The 14322-nt window shown below is 42.9% G+C and overlaps 1 protein-coding gene across 1 annotated transcript; it reads left to right on the forward strand.

Moving 5' to 3' along the window:
• The first annotated feature begins 743 nt into the window (after nucleotides 1–743).
• LSM11 (LSM11, U7 small nuclear RNA associated) lies at nucleotides 744–14013 on the forward strand. Its single transcript, XM_038186252.2, has 4 exons — nucleotides 744–1317; nucleotides 3480–3619; nucleotides 4341–4424; nucleotides 6023–14013. The coding sequence occupies exons 1-4, from the start codon at nucleotides 882–884 to the stop codon at nucleotides 6425–6427; spliced, it is 1065 nt and encodes a 354-aa protein (XP_038042180.2). The 5' UTR covers nucleotides 744–881; the 3' UTR covers nucleotides 6428–14013.
• Nucleotides 14014–14322: the final 309 nt, after the last annotated feature.

Here is a 14322-nt window from a genome sequence, read left to right on the forward strand (position 1 = left end):
GGTCTTGTAGCACAACTGTGACTTGCTTGACTTTGATGTGCCATGTTGCTGTCTAGGGTGTGACTTGGGAGCAACCGCTCCAGAGGTGGTAGTGTCTGGATTTTGCATTCTGAGCAAAGATGAAAATAACTTTGGCAATGACAATCCTCCTTGAAAAAGCATCATGTAGGGATTTTTAATCATATGACTTTCTGATAGATGTGGAGACATATTATGGTATGTCTGTATTAGGTTCTGTTACGTGTTTTTCCATTTAACTCATGCTGACAATGATGCATAGTAACTAAACATTATTTATGTATGGATATAGAGTTTTGAACCAAGATATAGATTGATTTTAAATGCTGGGGGTGGGGTGGAGGGGGGGTTGAAGAACGTCCTGGACTCAATCAAGCACCTGGTGTCCTCCTGCATGAAGTTTCTTTGGGGCTGTGAAGAAACAGATGCTGCCTGAGGGTGGGGAGCAAGCTCGGCCTGATGTTATACTGCTGTAACAACAACCATTAAACTTATGGGAACCAGTTATGAAAGGCTAATGGTAGGTGGGGGAATCTTACAGTAAAACCCCCGCAGCGTTACCGTGTCCCGTGACAAACGGGTCTGTGCTCTCAGAGGAGAATGAGCCAGCTCCCTGCAACACCGGGACCGCCAGAGGCCTCTGGCGGCTGCAGAGGGCAGCAGCAGCGGCGGGGGAAGCCTCTGCTCGCCGCCAGCACCGTTAATTTCTCATTAACTCACCGTTAATTCGCGCCTCCCCGCGCCCCGCCTCCGCGGGCGGTGCCTGGCGGTCTCCCCTCCCGGCGCTGCCCGGCCCGGGCCCTGCTTAGCTTGCGGGGCCGGCGCTGCAGCGCCCCTTAGCGGCGGGCCGGGCGCCGCCCGCCATGGAGGAAGCTGAGGCGGCCGCGGAGCAGCAGCAGCGGCGCCGCCGGGCGGGGGCCGAGCGCTCGCCGAGCCCCGGCCGCTTGGACGTGAGCTCCAACCGCTTCGACCCGCTGCTGGCGCTGTACTCGGCCCGCACGCCGCTGCCCTTCCCCGGCGCCCCGTGCTTCAACAACCTCGCCGAGTACGAGAGCTTCCAGCGCGGCCTGCTCCGCCCGCGGGGCCGCCGCCCCAACGCCGCCGCCTCCTCCTCCGCCGCCGCCCGCCGCGGTCCCTCCGCCCGCTCCGCCCGCCGCGGCCCCGCCGCCGCCGACCCCGAGCGCATCCAGAGGCTCCGCAGCCTCATGGTCAACGCCGGGCCCGAGCAGGAGGCGGCCGCCGGGGGAGCGGCGGCTCGGCGGAGGAGGGCACCGCGAAACGTCCTCACCAGGATGCCCCGTAAGGGCTGGGGGGGTGGGGTGAGGTGTGGGGGGACTGAGGTATAGGGGGGATGGAGAGAGGGGAGGGGGTTCAGGGTGGGTCGCTGGGTGCCGGGGGCTGTGGTGGGGCGTGGGGGTAAGGAGTGGGGCGGGCAGTGTGGGTGATAGGGGCATGGAGAGGGACTGAGGGAGCTCGGGGGGAATGGGGACGGTGGGCTGGGTGAAATGCTGAACAAAAAATGCTCACTGGAGGTGATGCTCGTGGTGCTGTGGTGCCGTCCTCCTTGATCAGTTGGTTGGTCACATCCATCGTCTTAATGGAAAGGAAGGGTGAGAAAGTGTTGTGCTTCCAGAAGTGCTGTTCTGAAACCTGGAAGCAGATTTCAGCCCATGGAGCAAGGAGTTAAGTGATAACCACAGCGTGAGCCTGCAGCATACTGTCCTCTCTCGGCTACTAAATGTGCATCCTGGGGGGGTAAATGCAGCGCTGGTGTTTGTGCTGACGCGATGATAGAGCAGCGGGTTGAGGCAGGAGGGAGCTGTGATGATAAATTCACCGTCTGTGGGGATGATACAAATTTCTTGTGTAAACTTCCATATGCAGTCAGGGAAATAGTCCCTGAACGTAAGGGGTGCGACTTGTGGGCCCACACCAAGAACCAAATGGGATGCAAATTTAGTGTGCTTAATTAAAAATACTGCAGGTTTATTGCAGTCAAAGTATCTCTTCTCATCACTAGCATCACCTTAATGCTCTTTATAAAAAGACAATGCCCAAAATGTTCAATTCTGAGTGCCTAAAGCAGAACCTTTTTCTTGCTCAGACACCAAAACAACGTATTCCTGTCCAGAGGTGCTGTATGATCCGCAGTCTCATGTCAGTTGAGGGTTTTCCACAAATGCAGAGGGTCTGTTTAAGTAGGATTTCCAATATAATTGACCTTAAATATTGATTCAGGATCTTAGTATAAAGAATTTGTATTTGGATTACTGTGATTGAAACTGAAAAAATGCACTGTGAAAATTAACTGTAGTGGTGGGCTAGTGAGAAGGTTACATGTTTCCATTACGAGCACATATTTAATATCCACACATCTAAGATGAGACAGCATGGACTTTGAAGAAGACTGGCTCGACTGGCATCTACAGTGCTGTTCAGCAGTCCAAACAGTTTATTTTTTTTCAAAACTGTGTGCTTTCCCTGCAACTAGGGGGCCTGTCTGCATAGCAGATTGGCCTGTGTTCGAAGCTTGGATCCTAAGGCAATAGCTGCCTCTGGATGCATGTAAAATATGTGTGGTTCATGCTTTACTGAGTCCCACGGTTGTGTTGCTGTGCTCTCAGGCAGCTATGATAACGGGTAGCTTGTTTCTTAAATTCTGTGTGTCAGAAATGTAAAATGGACTCAAAATTTTGCCCGTTGTGAGGAGTTGGCAGTGCCTGTTTGGAATCAGCTCAGGAGAAGCAATTTCAAATCATCTCGTATTTACCAAGGGGCAAAGAACTTGTGCAAGCAGTTACCGCAGAGCAGCTAGAAAGAATAGGAACAGGATGGATTATGCAGGTAGAGCTGTATTACCCAGGTAGAGCTGCAAAGCAGTGTTTTCTGTGAGGTCTAATGGGGTGCTGACAAGCCAAGGCATAGTTGTAAATAAAGGTTCTACTTGATTCTACTTTTTTATAAAAGTTGGAGATAAAGTTCTTGTGTAAAAGAAACATAGCAATCTAAATCGGAACTCTAAAAATCCTAAATCTAAAAGGATCCTATAAATTCTCTGGGTTGGCTAGAAACAATACTGTGTCCGATTAAAAGCATCAATCCGGTATAGTGACTGTCACCTGTGGTTCCTGTGATGGATCTCTGAGTTTGTTATCAGTGGGCCAAAGACAGCACAGAGACTTAGATTTTCACCTAAGGTTGATTTGGATATATGTTAAGTAAAGGAAAACCTTTGTATTTTTTAAAGCCTTTGCTGTCCACACTGTAGAAAGTGTTTTGGTGATCTAGTAATTACAGCCACAGTACATCACACCGCCCTGGGGCTTCTGGTTTCATTTGCTGTGAAAACTTGTGTTGTACCAAGATCTGCTCTACTTCCACAGTAAAGTGAAGTATTTCTATATAACTTTCTTTATGAATGTATTTTGTTGAAGACTGATGGTGTTCTCTTTCTGTTTTAGTCCACGAAGGCAGCCCCCTTGGGGAGCTCCATCGCTGCGTCCGAGATGGCGTAAAAATTAATGTTCATATCCGCACTTTCAAAGGGCTTCGTGGAGTCTGCACAGGGTTTTTGGTTGCATTTGACAAGTTCTGGAATATGGTAATGACTGTTCCAAGCCCTTGGTTTGTAACTGCTATATTGAACGTTTGAAGTTTGCAACAGTTTTAAACAAATTACATTTTGAGAAGATTAATGTGATTTTGTGGTCCGTAAATGCTTGTTTGCTCTTGCACTGAGTGCTGGGTTTCAGACTTCTGCTTGGTGTTGAATTGGTATGTCTGGGAGATACCTAGGTGTTATAGACTAGGTGAGGGTGAAGGAGTACACAGCAGCTTCAGAGATTTTACGTAAGAACCCAGGAAGGTGATATATGAATACCAGAAGCTTCCAAAAAAATCTCTGCATATTCCAATCTTATAGTGGTAGCCACTTCTCTGATTTCTTTCACCAACAAGTCGCTTGTATGTCAGCTTTGCCTTTGTTCTGCCATATGAAGATCTTAAAGACAATGGCTGGAACAGCAACTATTACAAATTTTTGAGGCTAGGGGTGTGACAAGCTTGGAAATTGGTGGAAAAAATAGAAGGATTTTGCAGGCGAGGCTCGGATTTTGTAAATAACGCAGAATGGATGCTAGGCTTTGCTGTTGCTTTTATACCTCAGTACAACTTAGCTGATACGAAGCCAGCTCCAAAGAACAGCTTGTTCCTAGGACAGATTTTCTCTGAGTGTAATTTCATAATGCTATGGCACAAAGATAGCCTGAAGTCTCTTTGTGTCTTTTTATAATTTTGAACTTTCCATTTCTTTAATCTTCTAGGCCCTGACAGACGTGGATGAGACATACAGGAAACCAGTACTGGGCAAAGCTTTCTATGCAGAACCTCAGCTCACACTAACCCGGGTAGGTAACCATTGATGTTTTAATGTTTGGAATATCCCAGTTTTCAAAGCAGTAAAAGGGGAGCATTGGCTGGAAAGCTATATTTATATTTGAAATATTTAACCTCCTTTTAGTACAGATGACACTAAAATTACTTGAACTGAAAAAGAAGCATTCTGACCTTTTTGAAAGTGCTTTGGCCATAGTTCTCTGTTACAGAAGTTCCGCTTTAGAATTCCTAATATGAGATCACAATTGCTGCCACTGCTTAGTACAACACGCTGATCTTCTATAAGGTCAGCGTGTGGTTTTTGATTTGTCCTGTACTGTCTGGCTTTACGCTGGAACTATTTTCTGCCCTCTGATAGCCAACATAAGGCCAGCATAGATCCAGTATTTTGTGCTCTAACTAATATGGTAGAACAGTTGGTTATTTTTATTTTTTTCATTTGTGATTGATGCAGTTCTGTCAGGTGATTTGGCAGCACATAACTCTGATAGTGAAGTTCACGGAGTGGCAGTCCTTGTCTCTAGTCAATGGTACTGAATGTTTGGTCACTTGAACTTCTAGTTTTGCTACTGTGAAGCAAGCCCAAGATTCTTTATGCCACTCCAAAGCAAGATGCTTTTTGGGTCCAGCTGCAAAAAAAAAAAATGTTTACAAAGTTGAAAACTGAAGATATGATAGATTAACTTCCGAACAATGAAGGAAAAAAATATGGCAGGGCTGTGCCTGTTGAATGGCATAGCATGGGGCCTTTTGAACATCAGGGAGGCACCACAAAAACTTTTTAACGGTTTCATTGCAAAGAATTTGCTTTTAGATTCCTGCCATTTAAATCTATTTTCTGACAGATCCCACTCTTCCAAAGTTAAAAATAATCCAGTTGTCATTGCTCATCTTAGCCCACTGTCACAGGGACTGGCTTTCCATCCTGTTGTTAGGAAGAGACAGCTTAACCAAGAATCCTTTTCATTTGTCAGCATTTCATCAAAGCTTGCCTGCTGCCAGAGTAAAAGCAGTTTATCTCGCAGTTTCTGTGCTATGTATTCCCAGATTAATGAGTTCATCCCGTGCTTTGGGCCTGCTGCTGCAGCTTTTATTATTTTCCTATTGTTTTTGGCCTGCTCACCTCCCAGAAGTGGCCTCCTTCAGTTTGTTTGGAGAGCACGAAGTGTCATTTTTTCAGCACATACTCCTTGCTGTTTGACGCCCCTTATCTTAGGGATTCGTGTCCTGCCTTAGGACACAAGGGTGGGAAGCTCTCTAAAACAGTTTGAGAACAGTACAAGAGGTTTGGGGAAAGTGAGCTAATGGACCAACTTGGTAGCTTTCTGTTGTTCTTGACCAAAGTTAAATGATACAGCATATCAGCATTGCTCCCCAAATTAAATTCCCTGATGCTCACGTAAAGATGCTTATGAATGTGCAGGAGATCCATTTACCTTACATCATGGCTTGATTTAGCCAAAAAATATAGTATTTATTCCTGGTAAAGATTCTTCACCAGCTGGGCATCTTGAGAACTGATTTGGGATCATATACTCAAATGAAATGCAGAACACGAAGCTTTTCTTGTTTTATGAATGTGGTCATATACACAAATGTTCCTTTACAGCTGTTTGACAGACTCAAACTGCAGGAGTCCTCAGTAAAGAAGGGAGCTGACTCAAAGACTGTCTCGGGGGAGCTGGCCTTGACAAATGACTCTCAGATGCTCGGATGGAAAGGTGGATCAGGACGAGGGAGAGCAGAAGATGAGCGTGAGAGGCAGAAGCGCTTGGGCAGAGCTGGAGAAAAGAAGACAGCAGGTGACAGTCTGCATCTGGCAGTCAGAGGTGAAGCTGATGTGGGGAGCGGGACTGCTCACACAGAGGGTGCCAGTGCTGGTGGTACACGTGCAAGAAGCCAGTCACGAAGAAAAAGGAGGCCTAAAGTGGATTATCAACAGGTGTTCACGCGTCACATAAACCAGATTTTTATTCGAGGAGAGAACGTCTTGCTTGTCCATTTAGCACATTAACTAGGCTGAGCCTTCATCAGTGTATTTATTTGATAGCATGAATTGCCGCTGCAGCTCTTGTTACTATTTAGCATTCTCGTTAAGTATCATGGTACTGTGACTGGTTTCCCATTACCTTAACAAGGTAGGGGAAGTGTTTCTAACTGGAGCACCCTGAGCTTATTGCCAAAGCAGCCTCCTCTGATCTATGCTGGGGGTCTCGGGACAATGTCAGCAGCACAGTTTTATTCTGTGAGACAAGGGAGGTAAACACAGGCCCCACTGCTCCTTCAAAGTAAAATGAAGCAACGTCAAGAGGATTGGTGGGGAGTGTTGGGTTACTCAGTTATAGGAGCTAATTGTGGCATACATTTAAGGATCTTAACATTAGTTCTCCACCTAGAATGAATCACAGATGCTACTTTCCGTGTTCTGAGTAATCTCAAGAGAAAATAGCTAATGAAACCAGCAGTTTATCTACCACCATTATGTGGATGTCTTCTTTTCCAGACATAATTCTGACAGGCATTTTGAAACAAGTCTATAAAAAGGTGGAGTGACATACTACTGATGGCTATTAGCCTCCTCATAGTTAGCTCTGTAAAGCCCTGTGTGATAGAAGACCTCTTCCCTTAATTGGACTGCTCTTTTTCTGTGAACGATTGTAGGATTTTAACTTGTTTCCAATGTCAATGCTTACGCTTCTATTTGTAATGCTGTGCTTTTGCTGTGCGTCACCAGCAAGCAGCTAACGTAGCTGATCCAGGGACCTCCTTTTATGGAGTTTATCTGTGAATGTTGTGGGTGCGTATGGAAAGTTGTACTTTTATCTTTCACCCATTTGGTTCTTATTGTGATAGTGAAGTTTACAAAGACATAGTTTTTCTTCTCAGATATAAGCATTTGTGCTGAGCACAGTTGTACTGTATCTAAACGCCTTTAGAGTTCCCTCTAATGAAACTAGAGGTGCTCTGTCTTCAGCTGTTCTCAGAAAGCAGAAATCTCCACTAGTCTTTCCTATCTGTATGAATGATGCATCACCTTGTTCCAGCTGAACTGAGCTTTGAAGGTGTGCCTAAAATTGTTATGAAGTATAAAAGTCAAACTCGCCTCATCAGTGCTTTTATTTTATGATTGTTCTTAAACTGCTGCAGATCAGCTCAGGCTTCTGCAGGTATAAACTGCTTTCCAAGAGCTACATGGAAAAGTTTGAGAGAAAATGAAGCTGTTACATTATCTAGCCTGTTCTCTTGGATGTCAAAGGACACTAGATTTCACACTGCTATTCCTGGATTCATCTCAACCACCTTAGGCTTTGCAGCAGCTCCTGTGTTTAAGATGAAGATGTGAAATTGCCAGGACAGTGGTTTGATGAGACAATTGGTAGAAGAACTTTCTAGTACTTTATAGCAAGTGTTTTATTGCATTTTGAGGTTGTAAGTCCTTGAACTGAGTGACTGCATTCTTGAAAGCTGTATTTCTGTTGCTTCAAGTGCAGCATATTGCTTGCTTGTCATTAGGAATATGTCTGGTGCTTGGGTGAATTACAGAAATCATTTAGCAGGAGTTCCTGGACACGCAGAGCAGCTTGTATGCCTCTGGGGGAGCCTGAAACTTTTATGTCGACGTTTCAGATGACATGGGGCTTGGATGACTGATCAGCTCAGCCCCTGAGCTGCAAATCCAAGTTCAGACTGGGACAAAAGTGCCTCAGATTAAAAAGTACTGTAGAGGCAAAAAAAGAATATTTCCAATTTCTTATACATTGTTACATTGCTGTAATCCCTTCTGACTATGAACTGAAACTAGGCACTGAAAAGATTCTTCCCTTGGAGGTTTTTGCTTCCTCTCCTTTCGTGCTGTTCTTGTTTGTATGGTTGTAGTCCACTGTTGTCCCAGCTCCCTTTTTCCCTTCTCCTTTCAGTATTTTGTCTCCTTGGGATGTTCCTTTCTAAACGCTGGTTTAGGAAGATTGTTCTTTTATTCACCCTTATTTGTCCTGGTTTTCTGAACCTTCCCTGGTTGGCTTCCTGTGCGCTTGACAGCTGACCAGAATCCTTCCAGTCCCTTTAAACAAAGCCTTTGTTTCTGCTCCTGACTTCTCAGCAGCTTTTATTGCAGATGAATGTTTTTCATCATTTTGGTTTTGGTTGTGTTTTTTTTTTTTTTCTTTTTTTTTTTCCCCTGTGCTTTCTGACTGGTTTGGTTTTATTTCAGTTTCATGGGATGACTGTCTTTGCCTCTTCCATTCATGAATGCCAAAGGCTACTGATTTTGACACCTCTCCTCTTTTGTACTTGACCAAAGGGTGTCATATCTCCCACTCAGGCCTATGTACTATGCCATCCCATTGAATTCTTGCTTTTCTTTACCTCAGATTTCTATTTGTCTTTGTCTGCCTATGTTATCCTTGTGCATTAAATAAGATACAGCTACCTTGAATGTTCTTGCAGTTTTATGGCCCTCTTTCCTTGCCAGCTGATACTTCACCAAGTTTGCAGTTTCTATTAGAAATCTGTGTTTCCTTTCATCAGAAGGTTTTTTCCTCTTAAATCTAACAAGTGTTTGTTGTTTCACATCTACAAGTTTATTTTTTTAGGTTTTATGAAAAATGCTGGTGCTTAGACTTGCGTTTGTGCCTTGATTTTTATATCACGACTGATCCGTTCTTCCAAAATCATCACCTTAGTCAACAAACCTGGTTAAGAACTAGACCGTATGTTTGTTTTTTTTTTTTTTTTTTTTTATCCCTCTACCTCATTATTAAAGTGTTCATCCTCTTTTCTCATTGTTTTCTTATCTGTGGAAATGGTTTAAGTTCTCTCTTCTATTTTAGGTTTAATGGTTTGTTTGGTGGCTCTTCTTTTCTTTCCTACTTTCCTATCCACTTCTCTCAGTATTTCCAAGCTGCTTCCCAAATACAGGCTCCTCTATAACTTCAGATCTTTCAAAGAGTCTTCCTATTTCCTACTTTTTCAGATACCGTATCATTTTAAGGCCCATTATCAAAATGCTGTTTTATGAACTTTGTCTCTTTGAAACATAGTATTTGATTGTGACTAAGCAAGTGATCCTGCATGTGTGTTGTCACTTGCATGTTTAATACTTCAGATAAAGTTGCTCTTTAAATAAAATTGAATGTGATGTTCTGAAGTGGTCTTCTACCTCACTTAAATATCCATGTACATGTTTAAAAGAAAAAAAAGAAAACTACTTTGTTATTTTTTGTTGTTTCTGGTTATTTCTTGCCATGTTTTTCCTTTTCAAAACTCAGCATAAAATCCCGGTTCTTTGTTCAAAAAGCTGTCTGCCTTTGCCATTCCTCTGTTGCTGCAATGTTGCAAAGAAGGTGATGTGAGCAGGAGGCAGTCTTAAGAAACAAAGAGCTGTGTGAGTGAAAAAGCTTTGAGCTGAGTATAAAGAATACCTCAAAGGATCAATATGCTGGTAGCATTCTGCTCAGTTCTTACGTGACATTTTCAGCCTGATGCTTAGCAGCGATTCCTAAAGCGTATTTATTGTGAGGTACCAAATTATTGCAACGAGCAAAGTTTTCTGAACTACTTTAGAAGTGTTGTGATAATTTGAGAATTTTTTGGAATAATTTCTAACATAGCAGACATGAAACTTGTGAAATGTTACGATGCCAGCTGCAAAAGTGACATAATGAGATAGTCTTGGAGTTAAGCTGTGCTGTCACAGGTATTTCTTGCCGTATTATCACATACCCTGTAATTGCCAACATAGTTCACTAGGGAGCAAAGTCTCACAGTTATGAGTATCATGACTGGGATTATTTCTTGGGAAACTTCTGCATAGGTGTTTCATTTTTATCAAACAATTCTTAAAAATGGCTGTGGTAATGCTAAAGGAAGAAAGCTTGTAGAAAGTGTGGGTTTTAGTTTCTTCTCTCAACTGACTAGTCCTGCTTGATAATTGCCTGAAAATTTTCTGATCTAGAGACAGATGCTTAGCATGTTCTTACCAGCTGATTACTGAAATAGTCAAGAGCAATAGTTTTCTATCTGCCTCTGGTTTTTCAGCTGCTGGATTCATTGTTTCTGATGCAGCTTTCACTTCTGTATCATTCGGAAGCAGGGGCAGGTCTCAGCAGGAGAAGGCTTGGCTGCCCACTTTTTCTTATTGCCCCTCCTTCAGGAGAGTTACCCAGTCTCATTTTGTGTCCAGATAGCCTTAGATTATTCCTCATTTTCATGCTATTCTCTGTGAAAATAGCAGCAGACTTTTGAAATTGCTTGGTCAGAAAAATTATCTATCTTGGGTCTTTTGCAGTAAACTCAATTTATTTTCTACTCTTTTCCTTCCCAAGTGCTAGGTTTTCCCAGTTTGCTGTTGCAACCACTCACGTGAACTTATGAATTGCAATGGGTGAAGAAGTGTTCAGAAAAAAAGAAATAGAGAAAAAATGTCTAATTTTTCTTAATACGATGTTCTGTCCAACATGCTCCCCATGCTACCCTTTCTATTGCTCAGTGACTGACTTAAATGAGCCAGGTGGAAACACTGATTTCCTCTGAAGTCTTGAAAGAAAACGGGAAGGCAGGAGGGTCAGGAAACTCTGAAAACACAAATATCTGAAGTTATATATATCCAGGTAAACTTTCTGTCTTTAATTAAACAGATCAGGTAAGAACCACTAGCTTACGCTAAAAGCTTTTCAAGTGGATAAAGCTGCAAGGCTCAGTGCTACAGCCATTCAGTCAGTGCAGCAGCACTGCTGCAGTAGCACTGATGCAGAGATTCCTTCAGCCAGGCAAGCTCTTTTCTGAGACTCTGTTGAGTAATATGTTTGTGTCTGCCTCAAAGCATAACTGCAAAATCCTGTGAATTAATATAAAGATGTTTTCTGTTCTTCCTGTATTGCAAAGTGTAAAATAGAAATGCTAGACTATGCACCTTCCACAGCCTGGAACTATTTCGGTTCACACTTTTGCTTCTTGACATTGGCTTAAAAATTGGAAGCTTGTGGTGTAGCAATCCTAAGACTGCCTTTGCTGAGACATTACAAAAGGCTAACATGTACTAGAAGTGATTTTTAAAAATGAAGGGATTATACAATTTGTGTAATTATGTGATACTGACTGATATGGTGACTAAAGGTCATGTTATTGTAATTAAGGTGTTGAATACCAAAATCTTTATTCTCAAGATATTAACAAGGTGCACAGATGGAAATGTGTGAAGCCTCCACTGGAAGGAGAGGATTAAAAAAAAATACTTCCCTTCTAGTGAAGGAAGATGATCTCCCTAGAGTGAGGTAGTTATTTCAAAGCTATTTATCCCAGAATTTCCAGGCTTGCTAAGAGGTTGGTCTAAGCAGGACAAAACCCTAAGTGAGTTAGGCACACACAAAGAACAGAGCTCAGAGAGACATGGGTCAGTTTGTAGACTTGAGTATAAACAATCTAACCTTATAGTGAAAGCTTCCAGAGAAGCAAATCCAGTATGTAGTAATCAGATGTCTACAGCATTATCTCCATGCAAAGTTTTCTTGGTATTACTATCTTCACCCATAAGAAGATGGCAAAAAGAATGGTTCATGATGTGTTGTCGTTTTATCTTGTTCCAGTCTTGTTCAAGAAGCTGCAGTGTACTTAGTGGCGAGATCTGAGTAGGTGGATTTTTCTGTATTTTTCATCACAACTTTTACTGTGATGTTGCTGATGTATCAGCAGGAAAAAGCATCATTTGTTACGTGATAGAAATGTGCTGGTTAAAAAGCTTCCTTTAGAAAAGCATCCTTTGCTGCCATTTATTACCTGTTAGTAGCCTGGGCAGAATTAAAATGAGGCCACTTGGGAAGAGAGATGCAAGGCAGACTGGTGCTTTTCCTCCATACGGGCACTGCAGGATTAATGCACTGGATGATGACTTTTTTTGATAGAATAAATTGTGTGTAGTCTACCGTAAATATAATACGTACCTCTCTGTACATTTTCCCAACCACAGGCTTTCACAGCATGCTGAAAGTAGGAAAGCAGGCCACAAAACAGGAGGGGAGAGGAATTACTTTACTGGGTGATAACTTCTCAAAATGGGAGGTAGCCTTCACAATTCCTGCTTGTACGTTTTGGTGTAATTTGGCCAGCACTGGGCTGTTGTGCTCTACAAATGAAGCCATGAGTATGCAGAGACAATTCTGCAGTGCAGCCGCCGTTTGTTGTGAACATTTCGCAGCACATGAACTGTGCCCCAGGAGTCTCTGCCAGACTCCAGCCCTAATAACTGGCGTGTTTGATCCTGCCTCTCAAATTTTGCAGAGGAAATCCAGTGGGAGAAAAAACAACTAAGCAAATTTCCTCTTTTGAGGCAGGGATGGTAGGAGGCTTGGTTATCCTTGTTAGCTTTCTGGGGGTGCAGGAGAAAGGACTACTTTAGTGGAGGAATATCAGAGATGGCTTGTCTCATGATGTTTACAAGTCCTTTTAGATGTCACTGTAAGTGCTCTTGCTCTTAGCTGGTAGAAGTGAAGGCCTGTCAGGAAAGGAAAATGGCTTCTGATGTTCCTGGATAACTGTTTTATTAGCTGCTACCTTCACAGTGTACACTTGGATGACTTAGCTGAAGAAAATTAGTACACCTGAGACTTTCAGTCAGTCTTGTATTCGTTTAGAATGAAAAGTAGTTTGATCAGTTTGTGTAAAAACATATCCATCCTTTTTTCCTCTCAAAAGATCAGTGCTCTCCCTCAGGAAAGAAATGAAAGCTGCTCCTGCTCCTTTAGCGATTGCTTCTGATTTCCACTGCTTTAGAGCAAAGTGCAGCTGTGTCATTGTATCTTCCGCTTGACAGATCATCCTGAGATGAGAAAATGAAAGAAGTGTTCAAACCAAAATGGGCATTACGAGGGGAGCAGTTGTATTGACCTCTTTCCAAATGCTGCATGCATCCAGTATCGCTGCATGGGTTGGGACTTGCTAACCAATTAGTCATTTATAAAACTTCCTAAGTGAAACACAGAGGAACAGCGTGACCTACCAGACTGATACGAGATTGGAAGTCAGATGCTGACAAATTCCAATCTCACTACTGCCACTTGCTCACTGAATGGCCTTGGCAAGTCACTTTCCCTCCTTCTCCCTTATGCTCCAGAGCTGTAATACATCTGAGAGCAATCCTTGCCTGTCTCATGAGGATTTGGGGGAGCAGTGAGTGCTATACAAGTGCTGTGTATTGTTATTAAAACTATAATATGTCAGGTAGTGCAGATACATAGATCATCTGCCCTCTTCAGGCACTTGACTGTTAGCCTTATGTCTAGGCACACCAAAAATGTGCAGGATATCAGGTATAATGACGCATTTCAGTCTTGAAATTACTCGTGTCTTCAAGGTCAGATTTGGTGACTTCAATATCTGTTTCACAGCTGCAATACCGTGTTTCCGTCTAATGGTGATAAATGAAAGTGTAACTCGTTTGTAATTCCTTCTCTGTCTTCCTAAATATTTTGTTTCTTAGGAAGCTGATGCTGCTATGAACATATTGAATAATACTGAATTTGCAATATTCTGCTTTCTAGATATAAATGTTTATATTTAAAAGTGCTAAGACTGCATTGCAATAAATAATGCCCATGTAACAGTTGGCTTCAGAGCATGTTTTCTTGTGTGTTCTGTCAATACGCTTGTGTCAGTGATGAAGCTGCTGCTGCAGCAGTTAGGACAGGTGCCTGGATGCGGAGACCACAAGTTCTGAATGCGAGTGCTGCTATCTAGTCACGATTTGGAGCAAACCGGTTGTCTGGGTGTTCAAAACTGTATTAATCTACAAAATAAGAATATTATTATACCTGTATTTTAACTATAAAATCAGAATATCATACCTGTCTTTTAGAGATGCAGAAAATTGAACTTCATATTGAAGAAGATAAGAAGTGCTGTCCTGATCACTCGAAG

This window comes from Anas platyrhynchos, chromosome 14, assembly GCF_047663525.1.
Source record: "Anas platyrhynchos isolate ZD024472 breed Pekin duck chromosome 14, IASCAAS_PekinDuck_T2T, whole genome shotgun sequence".
NCBI classification, from domain to species: domain Eukaryota; kingdom Metazoa; phylum Chordata; class Aves; order Anseriformes; family Anatidae; genus Anas; species Anas platyrhynchos.